Source organism: Geospiza fortis, unplaced genomic scaffold (assembly GCF_000277835.1).
Source record: "Geospiza fortis unplaced genomic scaffold, GeoFor_1.0 scaffold40, whole genome shotgun sequence".
NCBI lineage: Eukaryota > Metazoa > Chordata > Aves > Passeriformes > Thraupidae > Geospiza > Geospiza fortis.
The window spans coordinates 10,368,027-10,383,952 of NW_005054297.1; the positions used below are offsets into that span (position 1 = coordinate 10,368,027).

Genomic DNA, 15,926 nt, shown 5'->3' on the forward strand with positions numbered 1-15,926 from the left:
CAACAGTTTGGTCCTCTGCAAGTATTCTGACAGCTCCTTTCTTGCCTCTTAAAGCATCCCATCTTTGCTCCCTCCTTAAACCCTTAAATAATCAGATGTATTGTCTTGATATCAAAACAGTAACAGGCCTTTCATAGGCACCAGCAAAGTTTTCATTCTCTAAACCAGATGGTTGGCACATGGCAGGGTAAGGCTTCTCTCCAGCTGTGTGCCACAAAATTCATCTCGCAGGGTCCAGGTAATGCACTGTTTCTCAAAGATAGGATGGCTGGCTGCCTGGGCATCTCACAGGTCATTGCTTTTTGCTGTGAGGCTGTTACTGTCACTGAGCCATGTGAAGCACAGAATAAAATTACAACAGAATTACTGTTCATCAGTAGGTTTATGGAGAACAGTGGCTGTACCACCATCCCCTTAACTCTTGCTGTTGAGAAGTTTGGATCCTCCAGCGCCACAGAAGTTTCAGTGTCTCTGGTGCTTCCTCCATTATGACAATACCTTATTTTCCCAAGTGTTGTTTGTGGATGGCTGTTTGACCTTGCCCTTTCCCCTGCAGAAATACATTCAGCAGCAGGGTAGATCATGTGTATGTGAGGGTAATGCTGAGGAATGATGTTCCAAAGAGGTCTTCTGATGTAGCAAAATCTGTCTCTGACTTTGTGGGGGTTTCTGAGAAGTTTGTTTTAAGGAGCAGTACATCTCTCTCCTTTGTTGTGTGCCCACAGTCCATGATGGTTTATAAATACTGACAAAAGCATTTTGCCTCAAATGCTGAGTTTTCCCCACCTCTGGCTGCAGATGTCTCCTGGAATCAGCAGTTGCTGACAAAGCGATCTCCACAGTGCGCGGAGGACGTCCGGCAGAGACCATTCCTGGGCCAGACCGTGGGACAGCAACCAAGCTCTGCAAGGGAAGCGAGGAGGTGAGAACATAAAGGTTATTGAAGAGATTGAGAAGTCCTGCTCACTCTGTTCTCCCTTATACTCCTGCTCAGCATCCTTTATTGCTTGGGTTTGATGAGTCCTGCACGGTGAGAACGCCCTTCATGTCTGGCTTTCCCACAGAGACTGCTGACATTTACCTACTTGATTTCTCATTACAGGCACCACAGTTACTCATTTCAGGAGGGAGCACACCCCCTGCATGCCTCCCTCTTCTTTCTCCGTAGCTCTTTCAGCACATATCTGCATAACTTTTCATGTGCTTAATTTGTTTTAATTGCCTGAGACAAACATTTACAGGTAATAAGTAGCTAAATATGAGGGTGGGAATGTCAGGTTATATCTGCCTGTTTGAAGCTGGTATGCAGGAGCTTCATTCCCCATCTTCCAAGCACATATTGATTGCTACTTTCTAGTCCTTTAAAGATTATGCCTTTTTAAAGAAGATATACTATAAAGTAGTATTTGCCTTCTGCTGTAAATTTTGGTGAGGTCTTTTTTTCTTTGCTGCTTTGCCTGTGCTTTTTGAGTAAGCCTTACTGAATGGTAACACCAGTTCTTTTGGTAAATAAGGAATCTGTCTGCCTAGTATTCACAAAAAGAAACTATGCAACGAGAAAGGAACATCTGTTTTCATTAGCATATATATGAACACAGTCTTTTGCAGAACCTGTTACCTCTATTAAGGTTGTATCCAGTCAAAACTAATGTAGATTGAGGTTTGATTACCTATTCCTCATTATAAACTGCTTGTGTGTATGCTTGAGAAAAATGTTATTTAATCTGTAAACTGTTTTACGCAGTTACAGTTTGGATCAGTCCTGTGATTTCTGATAACAAAAACCATGGTTTTGATCACCAGATTCTTTCAGAGTAGCATAGATACAAAATAACCATTGCCCAAATAAACTACCTTTCTGTGTTGGCAGCTTCCTTTTCACTCAGTAAAGGGCCAACAGAGAGTGTGGTGTGGTGTGTGGTGTGTGGTGTGGTGTGGTGTGGTGTGGTGTGGTGTGGTGTGGTGTGGTGTGGTGTGGTGTGACTTGGCTTAACCCTCCCTCATCATGGTGGGAGCTGTGATGGATTGGTGGGGTGGGCAGGAGTCTCCACGTGGCTGATTACTGTGTGAGTTACCTGATTGCACTGCAGTGAGCAGACTCAGCACCAAAAATCCTGAAATTCACTAACTGGAATTTCTCCATACAAAACCTGGTTTTATTTGTTGTTCAGCTGTGGTAATGCATCTTCTCTCCTGTATTTTAGGGCAGGCTATCATGAGAACTTCCGATCTGGGCCGTCATCTCCCTGCTCTCCTGCTGCTCTCAGTCACTCACCCAACAGGTACTAAAGGTCATAAGGAATTTTGCAGACCAAACACATCTTGTAGTTGCTGGTGAACTGCCAAAGTGAAAATCACATTAGTATTATGTGGATGCACTATTAAGTCAGCTAAGTGTTGCAATTCATAGATGTCCATGGGATAAATATGTAGCTCCCTCTCCCATATTTTTTGCCAGCTTCAGTGGTACCGTCACATTTTCAAATAACACAGTTTCGGAGAGCAGCTCTACAATTCTGCTTGATGATTGAAGTTTCAATAAAATTGAAATGGGACAGTGTAAACCTCAGTCAAACTTGAGCTCAGAGCACTTAAGCCAAAGAATATCTTTGTGAATAGTCACATCCTCAGGAGTAAGATCTGTTCTAGACATTGGCACTTGCTGATTTAAAAATAATTTTTTTCTTTCATTTCCAAACTGGAAACACATTTTGCTTTTTTGCTGATTTTTAGTTTGCCCACAATCATATTAATTTCCTAGAGCAATCTGTTCATTTTTCGGTGAGTTATGTGTACCAACTCTAAATAAATGTTAACTGTAGCCTGATTAAATCACTGATAATTTCGGATATGTTAAAATCAGTTTGCTTATTAAATAGAGTAAATTAATACAACACAGAACAAGTAAGTTTCTTTCTTTTTAAATTGCATTGTTCTTCACTTTTCAGAGCAAAGCCCTCCTTCTGATGTCACTTGCATTGACATGAAACTATTGGGAATTTTTTACATGAATTATTTATTATGCTTTTCTATTATGTTTTTTTGGTGGAATTGCATTTCCTTGCTACAGGTCACTAGTTGTGATAGCTACTTCATATTATTAAGCAGCTGTATTCTGATCTGGCAATCTTTTGCATGATCTTTTCCTGAAATAAATTTTAGTTTTTTAAACAATAGATGGAATGTAATTCATTTTTCCACTACAACATTAGAAAACTCTTAAAAATTTCCCGAGATCTGAAACTTTAAATTGCTCTTGTAGTAACTCTGATAGTGGAGAAGAACTAAAACCAAAGGTGAACTCAGGAATAACATAAGCAGAAGGGTTAAGGCTGTAGGAGGGGAGAAAAAAAAACCAGCAAAGTTATTCTAAAAGGAATAATAATAATAATGAAGCAACAAGAGGGTCTTATGTCTGTGCTGCCTGTGTACATGGTGGGCTCGATAGTTGGAAGCAAGGACAATTTTCTAATTGTGATGAGTTTTTCTGCTGTTTCTGTCTCTCCTTCTCCGTGTCTCTTTTTTTTTCTTTTTTCCCTAAATGGCTCTTTTGTCATGCTCTTTTGTCAGATCTCTCTCTGGTTGGCTTTTGTGTTGCTGCATCAAAACCTTATAGCCAGAGATTGTAAACTTGCTTATCTGAGTAGGATTTCATCAAACTGTCTTTTCAGAACTCATGAAGTATCACAAAGTTTCTCTCCTGGTTTCAGCCCTGGCTGAAAAATGCATGAATGACACAGAATGACAGGGGATCTCTTTTGGTCTCAGATTCATCTGACTAGGCCAAGCATCATTTCTGGCAGGCTGACAGGCAGGAGAGAAGTGAAGAGTATGAGACCCACAAAGTGCGTACCTGCACTGCCATTAAAACCATTATGAAAACGGGCAGCAGTTATTCCTGGGGCTCTGAACCTTCACCCACCTGTCATCCAACAGCAGATTTAGGAGATAGGTCTAGACAGTCCTTTAGGACTGCTGAAGGTGCAAGTTGAAGTATTTTCTGCATTGCAGGTGGAGATCCAATTTCAGCTTTTCTCTGACTAGTTATAGTATTAAGTGGCTGCAGCAGCACAGTCTGAAATGAGTCAGCCACTGCCTGCTCTGTGCTACTGTAGTTATGCTGTCACTATTGGCTTCGCCGGCTTAGCTGGGTGCAAGATTAGCATCCCTATTTTGTGACTTGCAGTGAGCAAGTCCATTTGTAAACAGATTGAAAAATTTCCAGGCTGAGAGTCTGACTCAGATAATTTGTGTAAATTGCTGTGGCATTGACTAGGTCTAAATAACCTTTACTATAAAGGTGGTGAGGCACTGAGGAAGATTGCCCAGATAGACTGTGGACTCCCCATCCCTAAAGGTGTTAAAGGCCAGGTTGGATGGGGCTCTAAATAACCTGGTCTAGTGGAAAGTTCTCTGCCTTTGGCTGGAGCTTGCATCTCCCTTGTTCTAGCACAGCAGACTGGCAGGGACCTGTGTCTGAATTACTGTGCATTGAAGCATTTTAAGCCCTTTGCTTGCTTATCTAGAAGGCAGATGTGTAGGTGGATTCAGTAACATGGCTGAAGGGTCAAAGTGTATTTATGTAAACTCCTCCAGTGCTCCTTTCTCCCATTCTGTGCCTCTTGATAAACCTATCTAAATATTTGGCTTCATTTTAGCATCAGTTGCAGTGCTTTTAAAGCCATATTTATCTCTCAGTTGCAGTGTTCTTACAGCCATGTTTGCCTCCTAGGTCTGTCAGCGGGAAGAAGCTTTGTTCTACCTGTGGTCTCCCTCTTGGAAAAGGAGCTGCCATGATTATTGAGACACTCGGTCTTTATTTCCATATTCAGTGCTTCAGGGTATGGTTCTTGCTTTATTAAGAAAAACTTCAAGTCATGCAAGTAGAGAGTAGATGTGAAACTGAGAGGACATGGGGATTTACATGGTTGTTATGTCTGAGCATGTTTGTAAAGAAGTGGAAGTAACACAACTATATAAGTGGAAATAACACAATTTTAGTCCAATTAATGTGTCTGACTGCAAAATAACAATGTGTTATTTTGCAGTCAGACACATTAATTGGACTAAAATCTGTGATCAAGCAAGCAAACTTAGCTTCTGAACTTACTGGGGGGGAGCATCATATAATTTCTCTATTGTGCTCGTTGTTTTTTAAATATAACATTATTTACCTTGCGAGTTTTTAGGTGGTTTTTTTTTCCTCCCAAAAGCATGATCAGTCCCAAAGCCATCTTTGATCTGCCCCATGGTTGGAAAGCTTTGACTATGGAATGAATGGTGTATTCTGGCTTTTACCAGAAATATTTCTTGACTGTTCTTGAGTGCTTCAGTTTGGAAATAACCTGAAGTGTTTTCTAGATAAATCAGAAAGTATCCATTTCCATTATCTCTAGCGCAATTGATATTAAACATTTGGGAAGACTTTTTTGATTTTAGACATTTACCCAGACTAAATCTCTGGCCTCTTTAAACTTTATCCATCACAATTTACCTGCCTTCAGAATGCAGCCTCAAAGTCAGATGTCCCATATAGGAATTAGGCTTCATTTCTGTGTAAGCAGAAGCTGCTGAAATCCAGTCCTAAAAGCTTCTGACTCTATAAAAACCCTCTTACTGGTTTGCAGTGTTCCCCAGGAGTATGGGCTGGGTTCTAAGGGGGTATTTTCCTACAGTTCCAAGAACTATTTGAACAAAAGTAAAAATTTGGGAAAAGTTGTGACGAATACCAGGGCATGGTCTCTCTTACTTTCTCTGTTCTTCACCTGACAGTGTGGGGTTTGCAAGGGCCAGCTGGGAGATGCAGCGAGTGGCACGGATGTCAGGATCAGAAATGGCCTTCTGAACTGCAACGATTGCTACATCCGATCCAGGAGTGAGTACCAAGCACTGGCAGCTCTGACAGGAAATACTGCAGCCAGGATCTTAACTGGTGGCTTTGTCTGGCTCTGACACTCAGGCGTGGCTTCGCCATGGGAAGAGGAGTCTTCCCATGCCATTTTAATGATTTTCTCATATCAGAAAAGATTTCCAAGCCCATTAAGTTTTCCCAGAGGATCTCTGCTGAGCACTATTAGACTTAAAGGTTGTTTCCATGCATAAACATAAACTCCTATACTATGCACAGGTTTTGCATGACCCAGAGGCTTGGATCTCTCACATCACATGAGACAATGTAGATAATTCTACCTGATATAGGACCCTGGGCTGTATTTGGACAAGTTCCCATTATTTTCAATCTCTAGGCCTCCCTTTTATGAACAGAATGATAGTGTGAAATATTAAGAACATTCTGTAACTTGTAGTGAATCCTTGTGATGGTATCCCCAGATATGTGCTAAATAGTGTTGCTTGCCATAAATTTTGAAGAATGAGCCCAACAATTGCATGTCAGAAAGAAAACTTTGTGATTTTGCTGCCTTAGAGCAGGTCACCTAAATGTCTCTCCAAGTCCTGGATTTCTGTGACTGATACCAAATGGCTAGAACATTTCAGCTTTGCCCCAGTGTCACCAGTGATGGTCAGTGCTCATGCTGGATTCCACCTTGTGGAAAAAGATACAGAACAACAGGAGTAATTGTTTTCTTCCTGTTAAATATTATTTGGTATATTCACTGCCTACAGTTCCAACTGATAAGTGGACTCTTTTTCCTTAGTATTTCCCTTGCCCTCTCTCAAAAGCACTGGCTGTAGGAACTCAGGAGTAGGAAAAGTACCTCCCTACCTTTGCTAGAAGAAAAATGGATACTTTTGCTCTGGTGCTTCAGAAATGAGATACTTCTCCATCAGCAGAGCTAGAGGGTGCTATTGTATAACTAGTTTTGGGCAATATTTTTCTTAAATTCTGCTAAGAAATGTTACCAACTTTTTATTATTTATTTAACCTGAAATATTTAGAAATAGCCTTTTCCCTTCATGCTTGATACTATAAATCTTCCTCATGTGAATGAGGTCCTGACCCTTAAATTCAGATTTGCATATCCAGCTTTACACAAAAAAGAGAGGAAGGTATAAAAGTTACCATTTCCTTTTCTTCTTAGTCCTTTTTGCTGAAATGAAAATCTATGTCCCTTGAGGATAGATAAAGGCTCAAGAATTATCAGCTTATATGCTGTAGAAATCACTCTCTCCATCATAATTTCTACAGCAGTGTTACTAGAAAATGCATTAGAGAGCTGTGTGCAGTGTTTCATGTAACGATGTTTTGCCTTTGTACATACCCAGCAGAATGGTAACCAAGTCCATGATAGAGGAAATAGTTTTTGAGAAACTGTATGGCTACTGAAGAATAATAATGGCATGGGGGTTTTAATTTTTACAACAAATTGCCTCTTCCTGGTGTGTCCACTGGTCATGCAAAATCTCAAAATCCAGTTAGTTGAATTTAAGCCACAGTAACTGTTGTTGACAATTCAAAGGGACTGCTTTTGGTAGAAGTGCAAATATTGCTAGTTGCTATTTTTAACTAAAATTTGATGCACTGCACCCCTGAAATTAAGAATAAACTGGTGCAATGTCTGTGGTTTGCCTTTCACTTCTGGGAATAATGCTGCAAAATGTCAAATCAGTTGTTTGATTGCATGGCTTGTGCCTTCCTGCCCCCATGAAACCTGTGCAGCAGTGGGCAGAAGTGACAGTCACTGACTAACCTAGGATCAGTCAGTATTGTTTAGAGACATGTGTGGACATCTTGATGAAATATTTTGACTCCCAGAAGCTTATCTGAAAAAATGGACAATTCTGTTTCGAAATAAATAATCAAAAAAGACGATTAGAGAAGCATTAAGGATTCTGTAGTAGTCCAGGGTCCAAAATATTTCTGGTTTTCAGATAAAAGTGGATGGGGTTTTTATCAGTAGGTTGTTTCTGTACAACGAAACCTCACAAGGAAGGAAATTCTCTATTCAATGTCAAACACAGGGAATGGTCACAGGTTGATGAGTGTCAAAGTCAAAGGCTGCAGAGCCTGAAATAAACATACACACAAGTACTTTGGGTGTAAAATAAGATAAAACTTCATGCAGAATGCATTCAACACGTGGCAAGGAAAATGTATTTCCACTGGAATTATGCTGAATCTTTGTCATAGTTACTGCCCCAGCTTTGCAGGAGAAAGAAAAGACAGGGCACAAATATATATAGCTCCAGATACATTTTTTTTAATTGTAGAGATCATGTACAGAAAGGTCTATATTTGTTAAAATTTGTAACCAATTACTTGTTTTGGTTTTGTTTTATCTAGCTGCTGGACAGCCAACTACATTGTGACATGACTTTCAGTCCTAATAAATTTCAAGAAGGAGCTCTCTTCTCATATGTATCGGCTGCCTCCAGACAATCACTTGTAAAAGCTCGAATCCATGGACATGATGGCTCTCATCTCGTTTTTAAAAACTCACAAAAAAGCTGCACCTGCTCCTTTGAAATGCAATATGTTGGTTTTTGCTTCCTTAAGAAATTTGCAAAATATGTATGACTATGTTTGGGAAGGCAAAGCCTGAGTACTATAAAAAAAATAAACCCACCTTTCAGATATGCTTATGATACCCAGTCTGTTACCTTGTTCTTCTGAAAAGTAATAAGAGAATAAACATGCAATAAAGCTGTTTTGTTTTAATATTTCTAGCAATTAAAAAGTTTAAGTTTACAGAACCTTTATAGAATATGCCAACTTGAGCTGAGAAGTAATTTTGAGATAGTATCTAATCAGTGCATTTGGAAAACTAAACATCACAGCACGACTTCTCTGTTATAACTGAAGCTATAACTTTTTTTATACAGAGACTAGTTTGGTAATACATCCTGTACTTCTGAAGCATTTTTTGTGTATATTACCTTCAATGGAGGGTAGAAGTTAAACAAATAAATTATTGCACCTTTAGTCATAGGATTTTTTGTTTGTGTACCTCAAGTAATGTTCGTGACTATAGCTTAATATTCTCTGAAATAAAGATTTCTTCATTAAACCTAAAGACTGCATACCATTAACAATGGAAAAGTTCCCATCAGGAGCAATCCTTCTTAGTAGTCAGCAGCCTATGTTGTTATTAAACTCGTTGGAAGGTGATGTGGGGAAGAGGCAGCTGAGTGGAGCTGTGAGTCTCTGAGCTGAGTTTGATGCTGTGGTGAAGCTTTTCTCTTTGGCATGTGACTTGCCAGTTGATTTGAGTGGGCTGGACATCTGCTCATTCACTTGCAAACATTACACTTGGTTGAAATCTCATGCAGAGAAACACATGTGGTTTGGGTAACCCCCCAGGGTAGAGAATTAGACATCCTTGAGCCTGTGTTCCTCCATCCACTATCCAAAAATAGTCAGCAAAACCCAGAAGTGTGGAAGATGGGCAGGGAGGAGGCTGGAGCCACAGGCAGAAAAACTACCTTGCCTGTGTTTGGGACAGTTTTCCTTTGTGCTCTTTGATTAAGCACATGCTCCTTACTAAGGTGATACAGCAGCTCATTGAAGCAGGAGTTCAGCAGATATCTACAATACACAGACAAAGTTAGGGAATGTATTGCAACTGTAAAATATCCTAACGCTTTTTGGTAAACAGTTCCTGGCAATATCTTCAGATGGAGGGAAAAAAATCTTTTTCTGCCTTAAAACCACTATAAAACTAAATGAATAGAGATTTCTTTTATCTATGTGCATATCTGTCATCTTTTGATGTGTTGGTAAATAGAAATTAAGTGGTTATTAGGGAAGCAATAATTCTGAGTTGTTCTCTAGTTAACAATTATTTATTGAAATGCTAGACAGTTGCTTGTGTATGAATTGCATAACCATGCAAAACTGCATGTCATCAAAAACACACACATGTGATGTCATTGGAGGACATTGTGACTATCTGCTGGAAAGTTACATGTTACTTCCTTAATATTGTGCCTTAGAAAATGCAAATGTGTTGCACACAGTCAGCAATGACTTATGGATGCAATAAATCCAACAAGCTGAAGTCCTTCTTGGACTTCACCTGGGGAATATTTTTAAGTAAAAATTAAATAAATCAGACAAATGTTTTGGAACTAAAAGTGATATCCTATATTTTGATCAACCACCTGCATGATTTACTGTTAAAAGGTTTTAAAAAGGTTTTAACCAGGATGCTTACTCTCTGCTTGTGGTTGTTAAAACATTTTCCCACGAAGAATGTGCAACATGGAAATTCAAGAAGCAGATTTTGTACCTGATGTGGTACATCTGTATAACTCCCTACGCTGCATTAAGGATATGTAAATATATAATGTCTGAACCTAATTTTTAAATGAGACTCTGCATGCTTGTGCATCTATTCGATATGAGTCTCTAGCACTGCTTCACCCACGTGATAGAGTTAGATGTGCAAATCAGTCCCCAAGTGTATCAAAGGTTGGTGTCTCAGAGGTCATGTCTGCTTCTCATTCACGTAGGGGTAAGTGCCCAAAGGGCTTAGGAGCATGGTTGGGATAAAGTGCATGAAAGAGGGGGGAGGGATATTGCATCGCACTGCAGACACATCACTGGGTCTCTGGAGCTGCTTAGGAATTGCTCCCAGTGTCTATCAGATAGTTTTGTGTATGCATGCTTTAGCAAAGTTGATTGTACTCAAAGCAAAATGAAGCAGTGCTCAACAATGACAATTTTTTCCCCTAATGAACATCTATTCACCAGCACAGAATAATTTCCAACAGTTTTCTAAATCGTACTTGCCAACTTCTTATGTTTGATTTTATATTACTTCTGGGATCTTACATGGCAAATTCATTCAGGCTAAGATTTTTTTTTCTTTTTTTTTCCAGTTTAAACACATTAAGATTATACATTTCTAATCAGGAACTTCGAGCACAGAAAAAAAATAATGCTTTCCCACATTTGAACTGCAATGTAAATGTATTTGTTGCAAAAAATGATTTATTGTTACTGAGGGAGTACAATATATGTAATGGGTTTTAGATGTTTTGGAATTTCTTTAGCCTCTTACTACTTCAGAGAACCTGAACAGGTGTTATAACCCATCTGTATTTTACAAGCCCATTTTCATGGTGTATTTTTTCCTTACTCTTGCTATGTAGTGTTATTGATGCAGTACATCTGTAGTTTTCAGTGAATGTCGTAAAGGTTGGTGAACCAGAAGGGGACCATCCTTATCTGCATGTCCATTCAGGGACAAGGATTGCTCTCCTAGCTGGGGCTAATGTTGAATACCAATTATGCTAATCTTCCCTTTATTTTATTTATTCTAAAATGCCTCTGGAAATTAGGAAAACTTGTCTAAAACTCAACAGCTTTTATAGTAAATGTATGTTTATAAATAAAATGTTGATTACCTTTGGTGGTGTTGATTTTACTTATTCTAACTACTATTGCGTGAACCTGGATTTCAGAGTAGAGGCTTCTGCTTGCTTGGGCTTGGCTGAGCCAAACTATGTTCTCCAGGACTTAGTATATGAGATGAGACAATAAAAAAGACATGGCTGAGATGGCAAAATACACTTTGTGATTGCCATTGAAAGCTGTAGCCCTCTATTCACAAGAGCATGTGTGCCTGTTGTGGTAAAAGATGAACAGAAAAGGCTTTCTGTGGAGAGGCTAACCCAAAGTCCTCAGACCTTTCATCAGTGTTGGTGGACTGTGGTTCAGACCTTCACCCAACAGGGCACTTTGTATATGGCAGTGCTAAATACGTGCTTGGTTAATTCCATTTCCACTTAGCAAAGATCCTGGAGTTTGTACTTTGTTTTGCATTGGCTGAGGTATCTCACTAAGTCTTGAATTGCAGCAAGGGTGTGAGTTGTCCACTCACCAGCAGAAAGTTCACACAAAATTTTAAACTAATAACTGCCCCTTTTTCTATAGGGTCTTAAGTGGATGACAAGTTTGGGTTTGTGCCAGTAGAGCATCTTGGCTGTCAGATGAGTCATGGGGATGTACAGATAATTTAATCTTTCATTCATTCATTCATTCATTCATTCATTCATTCATTCATTCATTCATTCATTCATTTTCATCCTGGTTCCCTAATGGCAGTGGTGGTGGCCATGCACTATTTCAGCACGTCCATGAAGGGCAGCATTCTCTCTGGTGCAGAGGCATGTTGGCATTCCCGGCAGTGCCATCGGTGCCCTGTTTGCGGGAACTGCTCGCTGCCACTGGAGGTTGCTCTGAGGCTGGATTTGGAGGCAGTCAGGCAGCTATTTCTGCTCCAGCAACTCTGCAACAAGGCTGCTTGGCACACAGACAAACACTGTTTGTGACCCTTATGAGCCGGGGAGAATGGCGGCAATCCGGCTATGATTTTTGTAATAATAATAATAATAATAATATTTTCTAGTGAATGTGACCTGCACAGTCATTTATGGTCCTAAAAGGGAACCATTTGGGGTGCATTGATAATGCACCCCAAAATAATTATGAATACCTTGTAAATGGGGAGTTGTGTCACCTGGTCACCTCCCCAGGACCTTCACCTGCAGGTTGCAAAGGCTGCCTGGAGGGCCCCAAGGGAAACCACGGTGCTCACAGGGCCTCGGCATCCCTGGGACAGGACTCTGGCTTGTTGAGCAGTAGGATGAAGCTGAGGGTGTATGGGAGAAATAATAGGTGAAGGGAGAGAGGAGTGGGCTGTTACCGCTGAGGTTCAAACATCAGAGCAGAGGATACCCCACACAAAGAGGGATGTGTGTGGCACCCCAGGAGAGCTCTGTGCCTCCTCTACATCCTGGCCAGATGTGATGCCCCCATCCCTCTCCTATCCCCCACTGTAGACTGCTGGGACAAGGGCTTAGTTTCCTCCATCCAACCCACTTTGTTTTGCTCAGTTTTTTTCTCTCCTTAGCAGGTGTTTTGGTGCAGAGGTCATCAGTGAGCACAGACAGGTGCTGGTAGCTGCAGGAGGCTCTAGGCACAGGTGATGAACACCAGTAGCTTGCTTACCTTGTGAGTATGATCCTGATCCAGCGAACTCTTCTGGAGCACAGTTAAAAGCAGGCAGCTACCACTTTGTTTAGAAAATTAGCTTTAGGTACAGGTCTTGATGGGTCCCCTTCCTGGTAATGGGAGGCTGGTCAAGTATTTACTCAATAAAATGTGCAGAGTGGAAGCCTGCCCTTTACCAGGTTGGGAAACTGGGGAACAAAATGACAAGATGACAAAATGACAAGATGACAGAGACGCATCTGCAGTGAAAATCAGAAGGGGTTGTGAATGCTCAAAATGAGCAGATGACCACTACTTGGATGGGAAAACAAAAATGTCAGTAAAATAAATCTCCTGTAAAGGCAAGCAGGTCTCCTATACAGTTTTAAAAGCCTCCGGTAGGAATGTAATTTCATCTGAATTTCCTGATAAGGGGAAATGACTAAACTGGAAGCTGCTCAAGTTTTTCAAGTAATAAGAGCCCAAAAAAAGAGATAGAAGGTACAGGACAGGATGTGACTCTTCCTACAGTACAGTGGGGGTTGGTATTTGAGGGTTGTGGGGGGTGCCTATTTTCTAGTTCATGTTTTTCATAAAATGTACCATGAGTTTAACATACAAGAGGGAGCTGCTGCTCCACAGATCTTATGGAATGCCTCATGCTCTGCAAGAGTAACTAGTGAAGCTAGGTAAACCCCAAAGCATATGGGGTTTTAAGTCATTTAGGAAAAAGAACCCCTCCATTATTTAAGATAATCTCATAAGTCACTGTTCACTCATCCATAGAGTCCATCTGCTTCCCTGCACCTGATGCACTGTAAATTCTCTTAGCTAATGCCACATCCATAGCTCACAGATGCTTTTTTTTTCCTAAGCAGATGACCTGCTGGTTAAAGCCTGCAGAAGCCAGTCATGGGTCTAGAAACTAAATCAAAACTAACCAGACTGCAAATCTTTCCTTGAAATAAGAGAATTTATCAAATGGGAAAAGAAAGCAAGATTTCAAAAATTCCTTTTTTCTGTTACATCTGATTATAGACAAAACCACTCCAATTACAAGCACAGAAACAGAGACATGCTATCCACAACTCTGGAAACTTTTTGTAGTAGTGCTGGAACTGCTGTTCCAGGGGCCTGGACCTGGGGGTTTGCAATGGCAATCCCCTTTTTTCAGTGGCCATGTGCTCTTGGGTTGTCTTTGGTTTGTAAAACTTTGTGAGTGTGCCCAACTCAAAGGAGGTGTTACAATAATCCTCAATATAACAATATGTCCCTATGATTCAAATTGAAGATGTCACCTCCAAATGCGCCTTCCTGGGACCACATCTAAACATTGCCAGGTGGGAACAAAGTGACTATTTTTCCAAAAGATGTGAAATGTAGGGTTTTTTAAAACCTAATTACAACCTTTTCTTAGGAAAAGTGAATTCCAGTGAGTGATTTGGCATTTGTGTGGTGCATTAATTAATACTAATGTATTGAAGTAGACTGGGCTGCAGCATGAGTTTTCTATGTTGGACTTTGTGCAATTACGCAGGTCTTAAAGTTTTTCCTGACTGGTACACAATGATAACACTCAGATAATTTCCAGCCTGAGGGTGAAGCTCTCTGAACTGTTTCATGAACTGATGTTCTGGAGGTTTTCTAGAAAACATTTGGCTTGGCTCATATTTGATGCTTTTTGTGCCCTTCCTGATTCCATGGGTTTATACTGGAGCCATTCTGGGGCGAAGGGAAGTGGTCATGGTTTGCTATGGTCTCTGGGGAGTGGAAGACACTGCTTATAGTCTGGAGAGGGAAAGCCCTGCACTGAAGCCAGACGTGGCCCCTGCAAACTCTCTCTGCCCAGCCATGTCCCTGTTAGGCTTTAGATAGGCTAAATGTGAAGACAACAGTGTCAGATAGATCTATGACATGCATTCTGTCTTCTAAGTATTCACAGGTCTTCAGCTGAGTTTAAAATGGATGGATAGAAGGACAGCACTCTATGTAAAAAAGAAGCCAGTAAACACATCTTACCCATACACCTAAATGCATTTTGTATCTTGTTACTACTTTATAACAGGTAGGATGACATTAAGACGGGATCTATGCCACTAACTGATAAAATTACCACTCTGTTCCAGTGGACTGAAGCTGAATTTTAAAATTAACTTGCACCCTCACAAACCCACTTCCAACCATTTCTGTTGGAATGCCACCTACATGTCCAGTGTGCATCTGTGTGACCATGGCCATGCTGGCAATTAGTGGCGGAGGCCAATCAACGATCCTGAACTCTCATCCCCTGCACTTTGCTTCTGCCAAAGCTGTTATCTCTCAGAGCATTTGTCACAGATACACGGGGGTACTCAGCAGTTGAAAAGCCATTATCTCTTTCAAAAGCAGTGACTAATGTGCTTTTGCCCACAGCAATGCGGAACGTCACAGAAAGATTTTGCTGTAGAATCAGCTGTGTTTACCTTGTGGAAAACCAGCTGCATTCGACTGGTATCTTTTTAGAGAAATAGAGGTGTTTATTTCTTATATCAAATTTTTCTGATAGCTTTCTTCTTATATTTCTCCTGGAACTGTTGATTGGTATTTTTATATCCTTCTGTCATTAGCAGAGAGGCAATATTAAGGTTTTTTTTTCCTCTAAGTAAAATAATATTTCACTTGACTGGATGATACTGTCCAGTGTAATTACCTGTGGTTTGATAATGAAAACTTAAAAGCACCTTTCAAAAAAAATGACAGCTTACTTTCTGCCTGTGGTGGCAGCCCATCCACCACAATATTCTGCAACACCAGGGCCAGTGTATCCCACCTGGTGGCAATGCACAGGGGTGAATCAAAATCATCACAGGCACTCCATGCACTCCGTTTTATACAGAAAAGGATTGTGCTTGTCATTCATTGCAAGGCTTGCCTCATTAAATCATCTTTTCAGGCAATGGACTTCTGAGAAACCTTTGGAAAAGCCAAATTCCACGGAGCTCAGGTGGTGGTACTGCCTTTGCAGTGATATTTTTCATTGTGGGGGATGAAG

At 40.5% G+C, this 15,926-nt stretch overlaps 1 protein-coding gene across 1 annotated transcript in view; it reads left to right on the plus strand.

Annotated features, from left to right (window-relative positions):
• The window catches only part of LIMCH1 (LIM and calponin homology domains 1), a 110,540-nt gene extending 99,229 nt beyond the window's left edge, over positions 1-11,311 (plus strand). Inside the window, exons 30-34 of the mRNA XM_031055289.1 lie at positions 799-922; positions 2,205-2,282; positions 4,733-4,841; positions 5,773-5,875; positions 8,243-11,311. Of these exons, the coding sequence (XP_030911149.1) occupies positions 799-922; positions 2,205-2,282; positions 4,733-4,841; positions 5,773-5,875; positions 8,243-8,268 (440 nt within the window). The 3' untranslated portion in view covers positions 8,269-11,311. The remainder of the gene's footprint in view (positions 1-798; positions 923-2,204; positions 2,283-4,732; positions 4,842-5,772; positions 5,876-8,242) is intronic.
• The last annotated feature ends 4,615 nt before the right edge of the window (positions 11,312-15,926 follow it).